At 38.6% G+C, this 22,526-nt stretch overlaps 1 protein-coding gene across 4 annotated transcripts in view; it reads right to left on the reverse strand.

Moving 5' to 3' along the window:
• The window catches only part of GYS2 (glycogen synthase 2), a 49,701-nt gene that overhangs the window by 5,231 nt on the left and 21,944 nt on the right, over positions 1-22,526 (reverse strand). For all 4 annotated transcript variants that reach the window (XM_026864836.1, XM_026864814.1, XM_026864825.1 and 1 more), the window contains 8 exons: positions 20,823-20,967; positions 15,572-15,689; positions 15,056-15,176; positions 11,555-11,661; positions 8,301-8,360; positions 7,579-7,657; positions 6,881-6,994; positions 4,637-4,763 (listed from right to left, as the gene is read on the reverse strand). In XM_026864836.1, the coding sequence (XP_026720637.1) occupies positions 4,637-4,763; positions 6,881-6,994; positions 7,579-7,657; positions 8,301-8,360; positions 11,555-11,661; positions 15,056-15,176; positions 15,572-15,689; positions 20,823-20,967 (871 nt within the window). The remainder of the gene's footprint in view (positions 1-4,636; positions 4,764-6,880; positions 6,995-7,578; positions 7,658-8,300; positions 8,361-11,554; positions 11,662-15,055; positions 15,177-15,571; positions 15,690-20,822; positions 20,968-22,526) is intronic.

Here is a 22,526-nt window from a genome sequence, read left to right on the forward strand (position 1 = left end):
AGAGAAAGAGAGAGAGAAAGAGAGAGAGAAAGAGAGAGAGAAAGAGAGAGAGAAAGAGAGAGAGAAAGAGAGAAAGAGAGAAAGAGAGAAAGAGAGAAAGAGAGAAAGAAAGAGAGAGAGAAAGAAAGAAAGAAAGAAAGAAAGAAAGAAAGAAAGAAAGAAAGAAAGAAAGAGAGAAAGAAAGAAAGAGAGAAAGAAAGAAAGAAACAAAGAAAGAAAGAAAGAAAGAAAGAAAGAAAGAAAGAAAGAAAGAAAGAAAGAAAGAAAGAAAGATTGATTTTAAAGAGAAAATTTCACACTGTTTTTGTGAACATATCTTTCTGTTTCCCACCACCTAAACTGAGGACTCTCTGTGAATTCATGTTTGAAACAGATAATCCCAATATATGATCTGGACTGTTTCTTTGGATTTTAAATTGAAACCTGTTGTACACATATGTTCATTAGTTGTTCACAACTATTTACAAAACTGAATCTCTTAAGTGCATCAGTGTGTTGAACTTTGTATTTTGATATTCATTGTTTGTAAACTGGTCCCTTTAGCAAGAAAAAGAACACAACAAATCCCATCATTAACTCAGGACTGCATTCAAAGTAGATGTGGAGCCAGTTTTATAAAACTAAGAAATATATGCATTTTTGTAGATATTTCTATCATAAATGTGAGTAAGGATAACGGTTTACTTGGGTTTAGAGTTTTTGCTGATGAACTTAAGCCTAACCTAAGATACCTGCAGGTAAAGTAAATACTCTAGCCTTTGAAATGCTGAAAGCCATCTACATGGCTGTCACTCATATGACAATAAAACTGGTGTCTATAAAACAGAGCTATAAGTCTACCTTTAACACAAATCACTCCCTGCGCAAAACTAATCCCACGCATGGGTTGACCTTTACCCAACACAGGAGTAACCCAGACTGTCTTCCCCAGCATATTTTTAATACAGACTATGGGGGCTTTTTCCCCCATCTACTGTATGTAGGAGGTTTGATTGAGCAGGGCCAGCTTGCTTGGCAGATCCTCTGGTATTGACTAACCAAGTGGCTTTTTCTAAATGCACATCCCAGTGTTTGAAAGTTCCACCACCCATTGCTCTCAGTGTAGCTTTTAGCAACTCATTGTAATGCTCAATTTTCCCAGACACTGGTGCATGGTAGGGAATGTGATATATCCACTCAATGCCATGTTCTTTGGCCCAAGGGTCTAGCAGGTTGTTTCGGAAACGTGTCCCATGATCTGACTCAATCCTTTCTGGCGTGCCATGCTGCCATAAGACTTTCTTCTCAAGGCCTAAAATGGTGTTCCAGGCAGTGGCACGTGGCATAAGTTTCCAACCATCCAGTGTCTGCTTCCACCATTTTAAGTTCATAGTGCTTGCCATGCCAAGTTTGTGGGAGCGTGATATAATCAATCTGCCAGGCCTCCCCATATTTACATTTTGACCATCGTCCTCCATACCAAATGGGCTTTAACCATTTGTTTTGCTTGATCATAGCACATGTCTCACATTCATGGATTACCTGTGTAATAACATCCACGGTTAAGTCCACGTCTCGGTCACCAGCCCATCTCTTGTTGCATCTCTTCCCTGATGGCCTGAGGAGTCATGGGCCCAGAAAGCCATAAATTGTTCACCCTTACACTGCCAGTCCAGATCTACTTGAGCCACCTTAATTTTAGCAGCCTGATCCGGCTGTTGGTTGTTCTGATGTTCTTCAGTGGCCCAACTCTTGGGTACATGAGTGTCTACATGACATACTTTCATAACCAGATTCTCTACCCAAGCAGCAATATCTTGCCATAATTCAGCAGCCCAGATGCATTTTCCTCTTGCTGCCAGTTGCTCCGTTTCCACTGCTGTAACCACCCCCACAGCGCATTTGCCACCATCCATGAGTCAGTATAGAGACAGAGCACTGGTCACTTTTCTTGCTCAGCAGTATTCAAGGCCAGCTGGATGCCTTCCACCTCTGTGAGCTGACTCGATTCACCTTCTCCTTCAGCAGCTTCAGCGACCTGTTGTGTGAGGCTCCACACAGCTGTCTTCCACCTTTGATGTTTCTCCACAATGTGACAGGACCCATCAGTAAACAGGGCATATCACTTCTCATTATCCAGTAGTTTATTATATGGTGGCACCTCTTCAGCACGCATCACCTCTTCCTCTGGCACCATTTCAAAATCTTTGCCTTCTGGCCAATTTGTGATCACTTCCAGTATTCCTGGATGGCTGAGGCGCCCTGTTTGAGCCCATTGTGTGATTAATGCAACCCATTTACTCTACTGTTGGTCCCTCTTCGTCTTTCCAGTCCATTACTGCTAATGCACTGGCATATGATGATGGTGTGCTCCATACAAACTTCCTCCACATGGGCTGGGTGCATCGGACTTAATCTGGATCTGTGGGAGCTGTGCATTATCTGGGTCATAGTAAACTACCTCCCGCACAGCTAGCTCCCTCAGGTATTGAATACCTCTCTCCATAGTGGTCCACTTACTTGCATGACATACAAATCTTCCTTGAAGGGATACCCCTCCCTCACACTTGATGGGAGTTGCCTCCAGAGACTGAGACTTTGTGTCTTCTTTCCAATGGCTTTGTTGATGCCCCCTTCCCTAGACAGGGATCCCAGCTGCCTGGCCTCCCTACCCTCTAATTCCATGCTACCAGCCCTGCTATCCCAGCACCTCGGCAGCCGGGTAATGAGTTGCTCACATGGATGGCAGCTGAAATCTTTTCTTGTGTTTCACAACTCACTCAGGGATAAGGATCAGGTGACTATCACTGGCTCTGCCTCCTCCTGTTTTTGTGATGGGCCTGGTTCATCATCACCCTGTACACTGTGTGGGGATTTTCCTGTGTATTTCTTCTTATGTATGGAAGCACCTGACACCATCATGGGTTGGCTCTCTGGTTCAGCTGCAGCACCTCTCCTCGGGGTTGTAGTGGCTGCAGTTTCTGTTACTTTACTACCAGATCCAGAGCCCTTCTCTTCCTCTTGAGGGTGTTGAACAGTGTTTAATAGCACTCGGTAGGCCTGGGTTATGCCCCAGCATGTTGCAGTGAGCTGTGCTCTCTGGAATTACCCAGGTGACAACATACTTTTTCCAAATATTTTACTAGTTCTTCAGGATTCTACACCTGTTTGGGACTGAAGTTCCAATACACCGGCGGTGCCTGCTAGGTACTTGCCCATGCTACTTCACACCCCCAGCCACTCATAATTCTTCAACCTTGTGGTAGATTTCTAGATACTCTTAAATAGTTGCTTAACCCTGAACAAAACCTGAACCACACGCAGGAACACATTGGCTCCTAGCAGTAATACAACCATGTTAATGTCAGCATTCCAAGGATATTTGAAAGTCCTGAATTTCTTAAATGCAGTTGTCAATAGCCCCAGCACCGATGACTGCATCCTGTCCTAGATCAGCATTACATAGTACAGCAAAACCAAAATCTTAACCCAACTCTTGTGGATGGTGATCAACAGCATGGGAAATAGATATTGCAAATAAGGTGATAAAATCTTAAGGAGCCAAGCAATGAACGTTACATCTCGATCTGTCATTATCTCAAACCTCAAGCCCCACATTGGGCGCAAAAAGACTGTCCTGGTTTGAACTTGGCCAGTAGCCGATCACCACATGGCCAGTCGTTTACTCCTCCCTGTCCCCAGTGAAATAGGGGAGGGACAAAAAAAGAAATTTATAGGTTGAATAAGAAAAAAAAACAATAGTAACAACAGTGAGTCCAAACAGGTAAAACACAGTAGTGGCTCACCGACCAGTGACCAGTATGCAGCCCACTCCCAGCAGTGATTTTGACTCGACCAGAAATTCTGCCACGCCGACTGGGAAACTGAAACGGACGCTGAGAGCACCATCCCCTTATATACTGAGCATGATGTCACATAATACAGAATACTCCAATGATCGATTCACGCCCAGCCCTCCAGCTGTGCTTCCTCTCAGCCCAAGGAAAGTTAACTCTGTCCTGGCTGAAACCAGGACAATAGGTATTCAAGTTCATAGTTTGACTGATTTAATCTGGTGTTAAGTGCCTTTTGTAAATCTGGGTCAAATGTTTAAAGTCAGAAACTATATGCTCTCTGTATCTTTTGAAATTTCCATTTAATTCTGTGACATTCTCTACCACTGCATGTATTTGCGGTAAATATCTTAGTATGGTATTACATAATTCTATCAAACTTGTTATCTTGAATTAAATCCCCTGAACTATGTCAGCTGGTAGCATCAGATTTCTTGCCCTATTGTTTTTTACTATTGAACGTTCCCCTATATCTTTAAAAATCCTGGAATCAAGTTAAGAAGTAGGTTTAATTTTTTTGTTGTTGTTGTTTTTTTGTTCTAAAGCCACAGAAAAACAAAAGATTACATATTAGTATGGGAAAGGGTCCAGTGCAGTGACAAATGTGAGCAGTTGTCAGTCAGGAGATGCCATTTTATACCACCCAGGCCCCAAATTTTACCAGCAATAAGACCTTTGCACTGCAGAGGAAACAGAGCCAAAAGAGTTTTTTCAGCACTCCAGAAGAAACTGGCTGCAAAGCTATCCTGCATCAGCAAAACAGATATTCATCTTTCAATACTAGTTAAGTATAGATTGCCTACCTGGAGTGTAACCCCAGGGTTCATAGTATGATGGAAATACACCAAGATGGCAGCCTCTAACAAACTCCTCATAGTCCAAGGGCAACAACGGGCTTGTCGAAGAAAGAAATTCTGGATGTAAGATCACCTGGATATTCAAAACTTACATTAGAGGTGAAAGAAAACCATCATCAATATATTTTAATTATCAATAAGCTTAAACAATTTCTTCACTTTGGTCTTTTCCTAAGTATCTGGCCAACACCTCCTTTGACCATCTGTTCTCTAATTTACTTTCCACACTAAAATGTATCATGCCTGTGTGCAGTCTTGTCCTGGAAACAGTACTGAAAATGAACCCTTTTTATGGACAAGTCTTCAGCTTTATCATTGTTGATCAAGGAAGACCATGTTGCATTGAGAATTATGCATAAGGCTGGGGTATTTAGCAATAATAAGTTGTTTTTTCTTGGTCTGTTGTACCAAGGTACATAGTATTGGGATATCTTTTTCTAGAGGAGGCCTCCAGAGGATACAGCACTTTTTGAACTTCACTGCATCCAACTGCAATACAGGAATACTTATGGTATTCAATGGATCTCTCAAGAACTGATAGAATTTTGACAAGCCCATCTTCACAATCCTGTGCCTAGGCTAATTAATCTTGCTAAAAGACAAAATACTAACTTAGGCTGATGTCCCATTTTCAGGATCCAAGTTAATTTACCTGCATGACTCAGCAGGGCTTGCGGTCACTGCCTGCATATGTTCCATATTCCACTGCTAAGTAGAGAAGTGCCTTGTATATGCTGTCCAGTCAGCTTTGGAGGAAGAAGTGTGAGGGAAGTGTTTAACCTTCTCTGGGCTTTTTTCCCCACATAAACATACTGAAGCCATTATTCATGTCAAGGATATGCTTTTATCCTTTCTTAATAATATAGTCATGCTACTCACTTGAATAAATCAACACATGAATGTATTCAACCATGGCCTGTAAACTCATTATGCAATCTTATTTAATCCCAGTGAATCAAACAAGATTTTCCATTGGCATTGCTAAGGCTACTTTTCACATGCAAACTGTTTCTGCATGGATATGCCATACATCTCTCAAAATTACTTTCCTTTTGAAGTTTATGGAATTTTTGTCCCTAACATTCAGCTCATTAAGTATTAAGCCTGTTTAATTTTCCAGTGGTAGTGAGAGTTTTGTGCAAATCTGACAAATACGTAGCCAATCAAGTCTGCTGAGCAGGAAGAGGTGTCTGCGGTGTTATATACTACTCGCTTTCAAATGATTTATAGCAGTTAGTTCTGAGGATTTTTTAATTACATTTCTATACAATACATCCTTCCACCCTACTTTTGTTACATCGAGTTTATTATGACCATATTATGTTCTCAGAGCATATTGGAGACACACACTTAGCAGAGAATATGTTAAGCCAGGAAGAAGCAACTAGGAAGTTGAGGAAAATGTTTACCCAGTTATTGTCATGGATTTAAAAGCCAAAAGACTGAGAACAAATGATATGTCATTGTCAGAGGTTCTGTGGATCTGACTTTAAAAACAAGGTTTGGAAGAGGAATAATTTGCAATTTTAGGTTCCACTTTGAATAGATAGATGATAAGATAGTCACCATTAACAGAAAGAATACCAGAGATTGCCAGATCAAAAAAAAGTTTGGCAGACTTATGAAAGTGGTATCTGATAATTTCTGTGGTCTGGCAAGATAGACATGGAAGTAAAGAAAGAATTTATTTACATACATTTAGCTTCAATAGTTGATGTAAATATGAGCACAGCATGAACAGTGAGTATTTCTGCTCAGGATCAAAGCCCTGGTTACCTTCTACAGCAAATGCTGTGTCAGGATGCTGTTAAGAGATGAACCAATACTCCAGAAATGTCTGTGCTCAAACTCTGGGCTTCCAGTTTTAAGAAAATTAATCTATTACAGAGTTTTATATCTGAGTGCAAATGACCTGTGGCACTTTCTGGATTTCAAGACTAGTAGCTCCTCATTCAATACAGAGGCAGCAATGAAAACAATTCCCTAACATCAGATTCTAACATGAAATTAACTTGGTTAAACAACAGAGGATATCTGTGAAATGACTAGTTGTCATTCCTGGAAAGGGAGGAATAGGAAAGTAGTATATTAGTACAATACAGCCTATCAGAATTTGACTGCACTCTTCATGCTAACAATCCAGACGGAGACTGTCTGGATTATATGTGAAATAAATATGACAAAATGTACCTTTACTCTGTCTGTCCGGTTATTGAAAAGGCCAATGCGTCGGATGGTATTGAGGATTGGATCATTGCTATCATCAATCATGTTGTGGGTGGTCACTGGAGGCAGGCAGTGTCGCTAAAGAGAGAAAAGGCAATCCATAAGTCAGAAAAAACTGTTGGCAAAGGGTCCTGTTACCATTTTCTAAGGTCAGTGTAAGACAGTGGGAGATTTTGTCATTGATTTGAATACATTTTTACCCTTTCATTTTAAGGTAAGAAAGGAAAGTTATGATCATATAATGCTGTCTTCTACAAAACTAAAGACACAAATGAGACCATAAAGTCTGTCACAGGACTTGTTTCATTTACTTCAAAATAAAGTATTTGTACTAACTTTTAGAAAGGCCTACCATTTAAAGGTTTTTAGTCTATATGTTATGAATCCTTAAGAGATTGATTTTACGCAAAATTCACACAGTGCAGAAGAAAATAATTAGGAATTCTGGTGCCCTGCATCTTACTGGAGGAATATCCATGGATTCCCCAAAAGAATGTTTGGGTCATACTCTCATTAAGAACAATCACAGCTGATCTTTAAGTGTTACTGAAGTATAATTGCTGAAAACTTTTTGAATGCATGCATATCATGCATGTCATCCTTGTACATAGTCATGTTCATAACTTATACTAGATGTTAGTGTAAATAATACATTTTCTGACCTGAGTTGAAAAGATGGCTCTTTTCATAACAGTTATATCATCTCGGTCAAAAATCTTGTTCAAGTCTGGAATTTCTCCTCTGCAGAGGCAACATAGAACCTATTTTACCAAATGACTTATTATCAGTTGTATAAAGAAAATGAAGAAACGTCAAACAAGCTCTGATCTGAAGTCTGCTGATGTTAACAAGAATCTTTCCTTCGTCTTCATGCCCCCTCTATATTGCCTACATTTTGTTCTCCCATACAGTTGCTGACCTTTCAATTAGCTTCCAAAAAAGCTAAAAAATTATTTTTTTCTGTTTTTCAGATACACCTTGTTTTTGATGAAGTTCCAGGCATCTAATCTGTGCTTTGGGTCACTCACTTCCAATTGTCTTTTGAAAAGATGTGACTAAATCACTAATACAAATTACTTTGTCTCTGGTGCTTTTTTAATCTTGATGTAGCTCATTTTTGACAGTGAGTAAGCCTTTGTGTTACTTAGACATCCCTCATGTCTCTTAAGACTCTTTCATAATGGGACGCTAGTACCTTTGAATTTTTTATCTGATTTGCCTATTGAACAAATAACCTGTATGTGGAAAAAGGGTTCCATATACTTCTCCTGTGCCCTTCCTATGGATGCTAGAATTTCTTACACAAAGAGTAGAAGCACAGAAACATCACAAGCAAGCCATCTCAGTATGTGTCTCTGCAAGGCAGAGTAACCTATATACTCACTTTAGCAGTGCATTGTAGAGTTTCTTTCCAAACTTTTCTTTCACAGACTGTGCAGTGTCCCTAGGAAAATAAATAAATATTATATATGTATAAAACAGGAGAATCCAGGACAAAGAGAATAAAAGAGATTCCTGCTGTTGGAAATTAAATTGTGCTTTCATGTATACTGACGGAACCAAGAATACAGATACAAGTCTGGTTCTCAAAGCTCTTTTATCCAGCCAGCAGCCATACTGACAGATTTCAACACAGCTGAGGATTTGACCTGTATCCAAAGATGAATGCACTGTGAAAGCCTGGAACAGACCTCACTAGTCATTACTTCTGATATTTTACTCTGATCAGTAGACCACACCATCTCAGCTATGAAAAAAGAGAGCATATATATGACTCTACATAGAGAAACATGACCATTAACATTGGATACTAATCAAGACTGAGATATTTCCAGTTTAACTTGGCCTAGTAGAAAGATGTAAGATATAGGAGTTAAACAAACAGGGATTTTAAAGTAATCTTCTCCTTTAATTTTCTGCCCTATTTCCTAAATCAAAGACTTTTGAAAACAAGGTAGTTTGCCATAAACTAAAAGGTAGTTTTCCAAAAACTAGTTTGCAAACAACTGTTTGTAAAGCTCAAGCCACGTTTTAAGCTAATAATAAAGCCTATGCCAGACAAATGTTAGACTTTAGCTAAGAACTAACTCCAGTGAACAACTGTTCTGAATGCAACGTCATTTATATTATCCTGCCCCTAGTTGAAATAACTTGAAAGTACAGCAAGAAGTGCTGTTGTCAAAATAGCAAATGTACTCTCAATTTGAGTAAAACACCCACTTCATGGAATTCTTCCTGCCTTTCTGATTTCTAAGAATTATACTTTGGGCTAAGACAAAATTTGTTAAGTGAAATCCTAAACTTTACCAAGCTGAGAATCCACATACTTGTTTTTAGTTGCTCTCCCAACCCACATAGACACAATAGTGAATGAGTCAATTTTGGATGAGTTTTAAAGCAGCTAAACGTCAAACCAAATTGATTTGAATCCCAGCAAGCTAGTCCCCTCATTACTATATTTTCATAGAATCATGTCATGGGCAATATCCAAAACTTAACCCAGATAGGGTAGAATGCTTTTTCAGAAGCAGAAGAAACAAGAGATTTTGTATCCCAGATCAGCCATCATCTATTCTTTTATAAGTGCCAACTTCTATTTATTTAATTTTTGTGACATTCTTAAAATCATCTAATATTATTATGTGATACTGATATCAGGCAGTTTTATCCAGGAGCTCCAGATTATGACCATGATAATGCTGCATATGATGATGAAGAGGGTCTTTTGCTTTTCACAGAGCACAGTGGGAAGAGTAACTGGAAGCAGCATTTTTTTGCATGATTTCACATCTTTAGGTTTACCTTTACTGTTACTATTGTGTCTGCATTACTGAGTACCAGAGAAATAACCACGTAGCAGAGATACAGCAGGGAAAAACCTTTGCATATTTCATTTAATTTAAACTTTTCTAATATCCATATATTATTTCTTTAATAGATACCTGTTGTATTATATTCAAGCATTACTTACTTTATATAAAAGACAAAGCAGAGACCAAAAGCATTTGTTGCAAGCATGGCTGTTTCTCACTTCACTCACATTATTTTCCTACAGTTCTTGAGTAAGGAGTTCTCATTAAAAACTGGCTATGTTACCCCACTTTAATCATCTACAGCTAGTTGTGTAGATCCTCCGCACGACCACAGAGAGTCCATTTCAGAGGGTGCGTCCCTTCACTCATCTTATACACTTCCTGAAGTGGTATAGGATGAAACATCATTTCATGTGAACTATCACTCCACTGCCAGTGTGGGCAGCTCAGATGCATTACTTTTAGGAAGCCAGAGTTGGACAACTAATTCCAGAGTGGTAACCAGGTAGAATATTTCCTGTAAGTCCCAAGAAGCTTTTGTGTGATGACTCCAAAGATAATCTAGAGAGTAGATAGCTTTCTCATATCTGTTGTCTTTTCCAGATATGGCAAAAGCTGAATGATTTCAATGAGACTTGTTAAACTATTTCTGTCACTGTTTTTGTGAGGGTTTAGTATCCATTAATCAAAGACTTCAACTTGACTACTGATACCCAGAAACTGAGCCAGAGATCATCTGCTGGAGGCAATTAATGAGATAACAAGGAAAATAGTATCCTCTTACAAGGTGCCTTTCATCTATAGATCTCTAAGTCGTTTAGATTTCTATAATTTTATAAAAATAGAATGGCATCAGAAAGAGGTTAAACACAGTGAGACACAGGCATAAAAGCTGAAGCTATGTCTTGTGGGTTTTAGACCCTTTGCTTTAAGACCAGCTTTAGAGTTTAACCGCTTTGGCCACCTGATAAGATGCAAATTTCCATTTCCCTGCTTAGATAATTAATCTGTAAATATGTTGAATAAAATGGCATTTTTCACTTTTTAAAAACAAAATTAATCCTTGATAACCCATCACTGATTTTCTTTATGAATTTGAACCTTCAGTTTTACCATGTTGTTCAGTTCAGAAGTATCCCATATGTGTCTTTTCTTATGCAGAACCACACAGCAGTTAAAGTGAGGTGGAGGTTAAATCTGCAACCTGCTTTGCTTTTTTGTTTGGGAAGCTGTAAAATAAAAACTGTTACTGAGAAGGGCTGTGATAATTTTCCCTTTACAGCTGTACATTTCACTGCTTGGGTATGGCCATTGTTTATTATAGGCTATATAGAAAATTACAGACAATTCCTATCAACTGTTATTCTGCTGGATTAGACAGTACAATTTCCATATTTCTAAATAAACAGGACATGTAATTAGTATATTTTCCCCACCACTGGCAGACAAGCTCACCCTGATAAATTAGCAGGTAGACCTTATTTTGTGGAAGCTCAATGGCATGTCCAAAGGAAGTACCAGAAACAAACAGAAGAATTCAGGACACAGGATTTTCTAGAACTGTGTGCCACTGCAAAAGGAGTACCTTTTGCTAACTTGTTACAAAGACCAGCAAGGCAAGTTTACTAAAAATAACCTAGGTCAAAAAAAGATAAGTATTTGCCCTTATTTATCATTCCCATCTCTTTCACCCCACAAATACGTTCTAATTGCCCACAATCCTCAATTTTAGCAGAGCAAAAAGAAAGACCATTATTCTTCATCAGAAACTTTTGCATGTCTCCTCAATTCATTGTACAAGGCCCTCCATGAGAATGGCAATTACCAGAGCTGCTTCCGGACTGCTTGTCCTTTCAGGGTTTCCACATTGAAATTGTTTGTCTTTGCTGGCATGATGAAGAACACAACAACTGTAACATCAGCCTTATGAACCTACATGGACACAAGATGCAGAGGAAAAAAAAACTCACTACAAGGTATGACAGCCAACTTTAACACTAAGAATTAGTCACAGGAAAAGCCAATGCACTTTGATTGGTTCTCCAGGAAGTTTCTGACCTTATACCTCTCCCTTCAGCTATGAAGTTTTTGTCAAGTCAGAGATATAGCTGAGGACAGACACAGGTAAACAGATTCACCTAAATCCAGTTTGGGCAACAGAGATCATAGAATCAGAGAATGGGTTGGGTTGGAGGGGACCTTAAAGATCATCTAGTTCCAACGCTGCTGCCATAGGCAGGGACACCTTCCACTAGCCCAGGTTGCTCAAAGCCCCGTCCAACCTGGCCTTGAACGCTTCCAGGGAGGGGGCAGCTGCAGCTCCTCTGGGCAACCTGTTCCAGTGTCTCACCACCCTCACAGTAAAGAATTTCTTCCTAATATCTAATCTAAATCTACCCTCTGTCAGTTTAGAACTGTTACCACTCGTCCTATCCCTACACTTCCTGATAAAGAGTCCCTCCCATTTTTCCTGTATCCCCCTTTAAGTACTGGAAGGCCTCTATAAGGTCTCCCCAGAGCCTCCTCTTCTCCAGGCTAAACAACCCCAACTCTCTCAGCCTGTCCACATAACAGAGATGCTCCAGCCCCCTGATCATCTTTGTGGCCTCCTCTGGACCTGCTCAAGCAGGTCCGTGTCCTTCTTATGTTGGAGTCCCAGAGCAGGACAGCACTCCAGGTAGGGTCTCATGAGAACAGAGTAGAGGGGGAGAATCACCTCCCTGAAGTGCTGGCCACACTTTCTCTTGATGCAGCCCAGGATACAGTTGGCTTTCTGGGCTGCAAGTGAACACTGCTGGCTCATATTCAGTTTTCCATCCACTAGTACCCCCAAGTCCTTCTCTGCAGAGCTTCTCTCAATCCACTCATCAACCAGCCTGATATTTGTGCTTGGGATTGCCTTGACCCATGTGCAGGACCTTGCATTTGGCCTTGCTGAACTTCATGAGGTTTGCATGGGCCCTCCTCTCAAGCTTTTCAAGGTCCCTTAGGATGAAATCCCTTCCCTCCAGCATGTCAACCGCAGCACAAAGCCTGGTGTTATCATCAAACTTGCTGAGATCTTCCTGACTTCTCATGGTTTAGAGTCCATGGCTTATGATGTCAACATAAACTGCAAAAAATAAAAATCCTACACACGTTTTGTCACCTGACACAAACTATGTTGGCTCATAAGAGTGAGCAATGAGTTTAGTATCAGAGGTATGCTCAGGTATGGGGAGAGGGATTCCCTACAGCAGCAAGCAGAGCTACTTTCTATAGCAATAGTGCCCCAGATGTATGGGCAGAAAAAGGCATGATAGCAACCACTATCTACCTGAAACCCTGGCAAAGAACCTGCCAGAGACAAAAATAGCTGCAGGTAACTTCTTGCTCACCTCTCACATCCTGCTACTTCAAAGGCAAAAAGCATTTGCTGGAAAATCTGACCCTTTACTTACAGAGGGTTTCACTTGCTGTTTCTCCTGAGTGGTAACAAAGTTCAGAATACTAGGTCCCTGAGGGACTCCTCGCATGGAGCAGAATGAGGTTGGACTCCTGTCGGCAACTATTTAAAGAAATGCTACGGATGAACTCTGTTCAGAGCTGTAAAATATTTTGAATTGCCTCGATTCTAAACTTTAGACACACAAACATGCTATTAACATGCATTCTTTAAGACTGAGGTACAGGGAAATGTATAGTATAAAACAACCTATGGGAATCATCTATCATTTTAAGATTCTTCCCTTCCCCCTCTTCAAGGCAGGTTCAAAGTCCATCATGCTATGATATCTCAGTGTGTATTAACAGCCTGTCCCACCATTCATATTTTATTTCCATAATGTTAGTAAGGTTTTCAAGTAGCAAAGGAAAAGGACTCTATAAAATAAAATAATTCCATTGCTATGTATTTTTTAGGTTCAGGCACACCACTAGGACTTGTTTAAGAAGCACTGTCATTCTCAGATTCACCAGTAGTACAGGTATTCTGCTGTTCCCAATGGAATTACTTCTTGAAATAATTACAGAGCAAGAGTTCTTTGAATAGCTAGCCAGATGCTGGCATGCATATTGGAACAACAATGCAATAAAGCCAGGCTCAGCTTATGGGAGAAGAAATTCCTATTACACTGTTCTAGAGAGCTTTGGAAAACTAGCCTCAGTTTCCTTGGACTATCCATCAGCCTAGCTTGTCATTGATGTCATATAAATCACTAGATACAATAAGAGATTGCTGCAATCATTGCTCAAGCAATTCTTTCCCTCTTACCACATAAGGCCTTCCACATTATCAGCATTCCTAGTTAATATCTGTGTAAAAGCCATTAACAGGTACCTGAGATTGCACAGCATTGCCAAACAATAGACATCAGCTGTTTGACAAAGCTGTGGAAGAAATACTTAAATTATGTGAGGTGACCTGTTGTGTGAGTGAATGGATTAAATATTTCCAGAAATTTCACAGGCTCTAATGGTGTATTAAGAACTGGTGGTGGTAGAACAAGTGTATTTAGGGCTTGGAAATTAATATTTTTTCAGCCCTGCTGACAATATAATATCAAGATTTTTATCCAGATTTTCCATATCATTTAAATCATAAGGTACAAAAGAGAGAGTCCAGGACAATAGCCAGTTGATCCTTGCTAGATGACTAAAAACTGACTAGCATTTTTTTTTATTTTAAACGTATCAGTCTTAGAGACACCTCTGGAGAACTTTTCAGTGACCTCATTTTGTAGGTGGTAAGTGCTCTGCTCTTTGACCATGACAAGGCCTAGGTCTTATCTTCATTAAAGTACTTCATAAAGCCATTTAGAAATATTGCACTCATTTTTTACCTGGGGAAACAGAAGCATGGAGGAGTAAGAGGCTTCCCCATGCTTATTCATCAGGCCGCTGCCACACTGAATTTTACTGCAAGATTCCCATCCAATGTGATATGGTACTCAAAGATTTAAAAGAGCATGGTCAGGTCTTAATGGAATAAGCAATTTGCCTAAAAAGATACTTTTAAATTACATTATTAAAGTATTATTTTTATTTGCCTTCTGATATGTAAACTCTCTGGTAAATTATCAATTAATGATTTCAGTATTTTTCTTGAAACACAAGGGAGGTAGCCATGGATTAATTTCTTGAACTATGTAATCAATTTTTTTAAGCAGCCCGAGATTGTTATATACTCTGATGATTCAGGGAGAGAGATTTATGAAAACTTAGAATATCCCATAATTATTGTTCTATAAATCAGAGTATGGCATGGAAATTCTTGCAGGTTACTTCCATGGTATGATAAATTTGAGCATAAACTCTATGTTTCATTCATTTGCAGAAGCTTTCTTACCCTCAGCAAAAAGTTTAATCTTGATAAGGCTTCTAGAAACATATCAGCTCCTTTGTTGGAAAATTCATATCTCCCAGCAATGAAGAAAAATAAGGTCTTCTCAAAACTGAAGTCAAGGTGGCTGAAACCAAGCAAACAAACAGACAAGGACAAAGTATTTCTCAACATATAATCAAATACACAAGAGTTTTCTACTCTGGAGGAATTTATTAACCCAAGAAAATTACAAAAGTGAGGCTTTTCTGCTGTTCTTTAACTTAAGATGACTATCTCAATCTAATAAACTGCATCTTGGGTAAATAGTGAAAAACTCAAGACCTGATACCACAATCTGTTAAGCAGAGTTAGAACTGGTGTCTAAAATTCCTTTGGCTTCTGACTGAAAGATCCCAGACATTCAAATAAGCTGGTAACATTTCATCTCCTCTATAAAGTACTTGTTAGTCTTCCTGCTTTGGTTCTTGCTTTAAATAGTTTTGGACAACCATTGCTAATTTTTGAAAAGTAAAAGCATACCCATAGAAATGACCTCGAATGAACTCTTGGATCCTAGCCTTGTACATGGAATGCAAATTCTGAAACTCATGCATTGCTGAAAATTTCTTAATGTTCAAGCCATTTGGGGTGACAACATCTGGAAAAGCAGAGAAAAGGCAGAGGTAGACATCTTCAGAGTCAGAGAAATCTTTAAGGGAAGAACCAATGTGTCTTTCAGTTGTTAGTATGTGAACAGGTTATGTACTCTTACTACTCATGGATAGGGAACAGCACTGTCTAACACAATGCTCTCCTCCACCAGCTTACTCCACAAAGCTACTGCATGTGGCACTCTACTGTCTATCATACTGAAGTGGCTTTGTACCATTTTGACCTGTACTGAACATTAGCACAGATCCTGCTGAACAGTGAGGTCTCCCCATGCCCTTTTATCGTGTCAAGACTTAAGTATTGTCTCCAGTTAGCCATATGGTTTTTGTGCAATATGCCCTTTACCTCTTTATTCTTGATATCACTGTTGCCTTCATTACAACCATAGATTGAAAGCTCTTGAAAGCAGAAACTGTGCTGTACTATGCACTTGTTTACTGCATGGCACAAGAGACCTCTGCTCTGTCAAGACTTCTGAGGATTTATCAGAAAAGGGAGAATATAAGACAACTTTTTGAAAAGATCACCTTTCAGTAATCTGTTCGATTTCTCCTAAAAATAGCCACAGAATAGTATGCTTTACACTTTTATGGCTGCTCTTCTCAAAGATTCCAAAGTATCTTACAATTAAAATCTGATTATTTCCGGTATCTTCTAAGGTAGAGTTATAGGATATAAACAGTTCTAAGGATAAACATAGCTCTTTCCAACCAACACTGAAATTCAGTCACTTTTCACCTTTCTGGTAGAGCACAGCAGCTGTTTAAACACTTGCCCTAAATCTAGTTGAAGTAAATGGAAAGAATGCCATTTTCTTTTCTTTGAGTTAGCCATGAAAGCCATGTATGGAAATGAAAGGGGAGGCCAGTTCCTCAGAAGATGTATATCATAGTAACACAACTGACTTAAATAGACCTATTCTCATTTATGATACCAGCTTCTATGAAGATGCAAGAAGCACTAATTATTAGAGGATGCATTGGTGCCAACTCACACTTGTTTTCCTGGCAAGTGTCATCAGGTGTCTAGTAACCACAACCATTAACTGTAGTAATTTTAAACGTTCTAAGCATCTTCCAAAGGACATTCAGCAAGATCTCACTCCCTACCACACATGGTTCATGCAAATAAAAAACAGCATCTCTCTGATCTCAGTGCACATGCTTAACTCCCCCCATACATGAGGGTCTACTGATAGGACTACAGTCTCTTGTTTGCCACCAATGCAGGACTTGAACATTACTTCTATTGTGGTCTTTTGGTCAAGGCTGTCTGACATTCAGGGTTTCCCATCCCTTCCCCCAAAAGCAGAGGTTTGCATGTCTGCATTAAGCATCCGACCTAACACAAAACTGTCTCATTTCTGGGGAGACTTATGGAAATGTCTTTAAAACATCTGTGGCTCCTTTCATTGTTTTCATGTCAAGATTATCTCAAAATAAGTACAATCTGTTTTCCATATGCTGTCTAGTATACCTGCCTGACATTTTTCATGCAAATGCCACAGCCATTTTTAATTACATCCTCGAAATTTACAGTTTACTTTAGCAGTATATGTATTTCCCTGCCAGGTAAGTCATCTCTGATTAATCTTTATCTTGTAAAGTGTTTTGAGGCTCTCTAGGTTAAACAGCAGTAAATAAAAATATAACCTTTATTAGTACCCATGAAATACCAGAAATTTTGATGGCTCTGTCTTGAAATACCATTTGAAACTAAATACCAGCCTTTACCAGGAAATCTATTTGTTATGTACTTAGGATTTGGTTCTCAGTGACAAGAAAGGAATCTTGGTGGGCTTGGCAAGAAAACTTGTGTTCTTATCTTCTATTGCCCAGAACTAGAAATTGCTCTGAAAAGACACCTATGTGGCTTCATATGAGTGGGGGCTCAACAGAGCAGAAACACCCTGCATTTCTCTTTACCAACAACATATCTTCTTCTTCTTACCTGCTTCTTGTTCAACGTGGAACTGGATCATGCAGTACATAGCTTTGAGACTGCAATAATTTCAAGCTCTTCCCAATAAAGTAAGAATCCTTGACTGGGTATTTCTGGCCAGTTTCCATACACTCTCTCGTATTTATTTATCAGGGAGTTTTGGACACTCTCACCCATTCTCAGCAGCCTGTATATAACTCCCTCCAATGTTCTTTGATTCAACTGCAGATTCATTTACCCTTTCATCAGGACTGGGGCTCAATCCATCTCTTATTTAAGCCTTTGAAATACAGAACAGACGTGGTGGCCCAAAGCACCCAGTTCACTATTTCTGCTTAACATACAATAATATTTTGAATACATGTGAGGCAATGTGCCCTTGCTCTAGGGAAGAAGTGATGAAAAAGAGCTTAATTCCTATTTTAAATTCTGTTTAATGAATTAATGACATTTCTATTTTTAAATTGTCCCAGGTAGGTCACACCAGAATGCTCTGACTTCTGTATTTATAGGAAAGAAACTGGTATTGATTTAAGTAATAATAGCACAGTGTGATGTTTTCTGTTAATTAAGTCATTAAGATTCAGGCTTGAATCATACTTTTTCAGAGTTTGCTTCTATGATTTTGATCAAATATGTACAGCTATGAAGTCTTGATATAAATCTTAACCAATACCTAAGTCTCTTGGAATTCTGATTCAAAGTCTTCTCTACTGCTAATAAGAAATGTGTTTCATACCTGAATGAAAATATTAGAAATCCCATAGTATCAGTTTTCAAATCACGGGAATATAATTTATGATCACTGACAGAATCTTGCATGATACATCGAAGAAAACAGGTTCAACATTAGATATTCAAGTTTGACAAATACGGTTTGATAAATTACTGATCGAATAACGACAGCAGCAAGTGAAATCAGTGTAAGGCAAGCAGCCATTCAGCCAGGTTCAGACTGGCAAATCAGCCTTTGTCCTGTTGCAAAAGCTCTCTATGCAATCATGTCTACAGAATTTTAAAGGGGCTTTTCCAAGTGATGAGATTTATAATTTAAATTCTAATCCAAGTTTAATGTTAATTAATTAAATGAACTGCTCTACTTAGCACATTTCCTCAGTTATACTGACTTAACAGCTTTGTTACAAAGATTATCTCTCAATAAATTCAAATGCAAATAAAAGTTAATTGTGCCCCTTCTGCCTTCCCCTTTTAAAAGTTTTTTTAAAGTGGGTCAAGAAGTGCACACATTCTTTCAGTATTCACATTCCTTTGCGGAATTCAGGCTTAATGATCTACTGAAGGACTGCTGACTTTTCTGAACCAACAACCAATGCCTATGTGCATTTCACAACTTCAGAGAGAATAAATAGTATGATTAGTAATAGATTCTTACATAGTTTATTTGTGGTCTAAGATTCAAAGAAACTATTGAATTACTTATTCCCATCAGAACACCTTTTCCATTTATAACTGTCTCTTAGGATATGGGGTACCAATTGCTATTGAATTTTTTTCTAGCTCTGTCAACATGAAGCATGGTATGTGTCAAGAATTTTTTAACCCAAACATGAAACATATTTACTCAGTTTCTTCAAAGTTGCAAGAATAATCAAAAAAGCTCAGGCCTCTGAATCTCTGCATGGAATTCTCTTCAGCTTCAACTGATGTTCTATCTGTAAGCAGTCTGCAGATCTTCTCTCCCAAATTAAACTGAATTCAGACTCATTTCAGTCTCCTAAAATCCTACTACATAAACTATGTTTTCAAGAGTAGCTGCTGTGGTGAGAAGCTTCATACCAATATAAAACAACTTCAGAAGTATGATTTTCATAAGTCAAGTGCTCCGCACTTGGTAAAAATTAAGACCTTTCAGAGATATCCCAGATTAGATGACTGAACACTTAAATTACTTTTAAGACACAGGTGTCATGTTTAAAATAAAAAGGAAAAATCTTCTAAGTTCATCACCCTATTGACAATCAGTCATGAACAAGGCAAAAGATCCAGTGGACAGCTCTTTTATCCTGATTATCATGATGTGGCTTAAGCACTGAAGTTAACAGTCCCAACTATAATTAGCACTGCAATTCATCTAAAAAAAAAAAAAAAATCTACAAAGTATAAGCAAACCAAAAAAACCCAAAGTCATTTGAGCATTGCTATACTTAAAATAACTAACTCAGATGCGAACACTGAAAAATTGTCTCAAAATTGTTGTGCAGATTTTTCCCCCGTGATGCTTACCTGCGATTGAGTATTGTGGCTTGTCCTTATAAAGTTACTGTACTGATTTAAAGAGAACTTTAATGACACATAAAACTGGGACCATGACCTTATTCAAACTCCATGCATGGAACATGACAAGTTTTGTTGGCAAGTTTCATATTTTATGAGACTAAAACAAAGGGAAGAATCAGACAACATGTTGGGTACATACCTCAACTATTTTTTCAAACTGTACTGGTTGGTCTAATATTTATCTATGAAACTTATCATGGTTAGGTCCCCAGATTGTGATGACCACAACCAAACTGCTGCTCCAATTTGTGAGAGATACAGGGAAATGAACTGTATTGATTTACAGTTTGGTTTTTGCCTTCTCATCTCTTTCAATATTAATTTTCAATATTAAGTAAAGAAAAGGAGCATTAGCACTGGAAAGTAAAACTTATCTAACATTCTGTTTTGCATATGAAACTTTTTGTTGCATTTCTAAAAGAATATACAACTCATCTCTAGCAAAGCACTCACACTCTAAAAGCTGGTGAAATGTATTACAAACATTCCAGCTTCTGATTTTGTCAGTTCGCCTGAGTACATTACCACCACTGGAAACCCTGCTATAGACAAAACTACTGAAGCTGAGATGTCCTTGCAGAGAAAGTCTAACATCCATGGAGTTAAACTAATGCTCTCCTGAAATGATACTGAAAGCAGTTCTTAAATGGTGCCGAACTTGATTTCTTCTAGATTACACATGCTACTAGAATGTGTTTCAAGTGATATTAACCTGCACTTTTCTTTTGAAAATTGATTATTCCCTGTAGTGTAGACAGACATACCTATGCATGTGTTCTTGTTCTTCATGTTTGTGTACCTGTCTCTAATTATTTTCATTCAGTCTGTAGAAATTAAGATACTCAGAGGAAATATAGTAAGAAAACAATTCAGGTCTTACCAGGATTTCTTTTAAGCATATGTTCTGCTTCTATAGCTGTTATCTGTGAAACTGTAGTGAACACATGGGCACAATGTACAGATGCCCGTTCCATACAGTATCGATGGTAAATCTGTCTCTCTCCTGCTTCCTTGTCAATGTCAAACTGTTAAATAATAAACAGAAAAGACACCTGTGTTATATGCTCATTAGACTTATTACTACAAAGAAAGTTTCTTGTGTTAAACTCTATTTCCCCAAGAAATATGAACCATATGATTATGCTGTTGGCTTGTCTTTCTGGTTTTTGAACCATTTTATCAACTTCAAAGTCTGAAGGAGCAAGAGAGAGGTCTCAGTTCCCACATTTGTGAAAAAATGGCAGCTCTGTAGTGGAACAAGACCTACATGAATGATCCCATGAAAGGTAAGGATTTGTGCTATTTGGCCTGCTGTCTGGCAAAAGTCATGCTGAATCTTGCCTGGGCTTGTTGGGAAATTTGAGAGAGCAGGAAAGTTGCTGATAACTGAAGATATAAGGGAGAGAATTAAAAAGGAATGGGGATGAGGAGAGAACCTGGGGACTGGGTAGCATGGTGGGAGTTACGAGTAGGCAAGAGAGAAATGGAGTTGTGTGGGAGAGGTAGGATGTAAAGACTCAGTCACAAATCCTGAGGGAACAAAGAAAATAGAAAATGAGATATTTTCTGATACTCAGAGATCTTCCTCCAACTCCACCACTCTTATTTGCCGCTCCTTTTACTTCAATCTGAACTTCATTCATTTTTAGAGACAGATGTCAATTAAACTGCGAGATAAGACACCAACATATTTCTAAATCACCTTTAAACCTTGCAGCTACCCCTTCTTTTACTTGAGCTTACATTGTCCTGATGGGAAGAAAATCCACAATACCTACTGAACCCATGCTCAAAGGTTCAAACGTCCACTGCAGAATCGCTACAATGCAGTCTATAAAAGAATAAAGCTAATGGGGTGTAAATCATTACAATTAAATTACAATCCTCTTACATGATGTTTCACTTCTGGGAACAGAAGTGTTGACCTCCTGAGGTTAACAGCATGGACAAACAAATAACACAAATTGTGTGAGTTATGTGAAGAGTGAGAATGACTTTCAATTAGCTCTGTCATTATCACTGTCTAACACTAGGTGCACAGCCTGATTTGCATTTGACTCTAACTTCATCGACCATAATAGATTTAACCATTATTATAGGCTGGGCAGACAGCACTTTCTACAGTTAGGACTACCTGACCTTTGCCACAGCTAGTTGCTTTTAGGACTTCAGAACTTAGTCAGAAGTAAAGGTAATTAGACTGTGTCTTTTTATGCTGAGTACATGTTTAACGTTGGTAGAGAACATATTTTAAGAAATTCCAGCAAATGTGAACCATTTCAGGGAACAAGATTTAAGCAAGTAATTTTTTATTTTTACTTAGGTATACAGATATCTTACAATTTTTTTTGCTAAGAAACAAGTGCTTTTAACCACTGAGCACTCTAATTTTGCAGTGGTGCTACACTGGTGGTGCAAAAGCAGCTTCCACTGTATTAGTTTAAAATACCACACTAATGTAACCAGAAAGAGTCTTGAAAAATCTCAGTGGAAAAGTTCTAGAGAAACTAGATGTTTTATTTTGGTATTGATGATCCTGTATGTCAAGAGTTTCTAAGTTTGCTGAAGAGATTTTTAGAAAAGC

The sequence above is a fragment of the Athene cunicularia genome (genome assembly GCF_003259725.1).
Source record: "Athene cunicularia isolate RWA chromosome 1 unlocalized genomic scaffold, athCun1 chr1_part2, whole genome shotgun sequence".
In the NCBI taxonomy this organism is placed as follows: domain Eukaryota; kingdom Metazoa; phylum Chordata; class Aves; order Strigiformes; family Strigidae; genus Athene; species Athene cunicularia.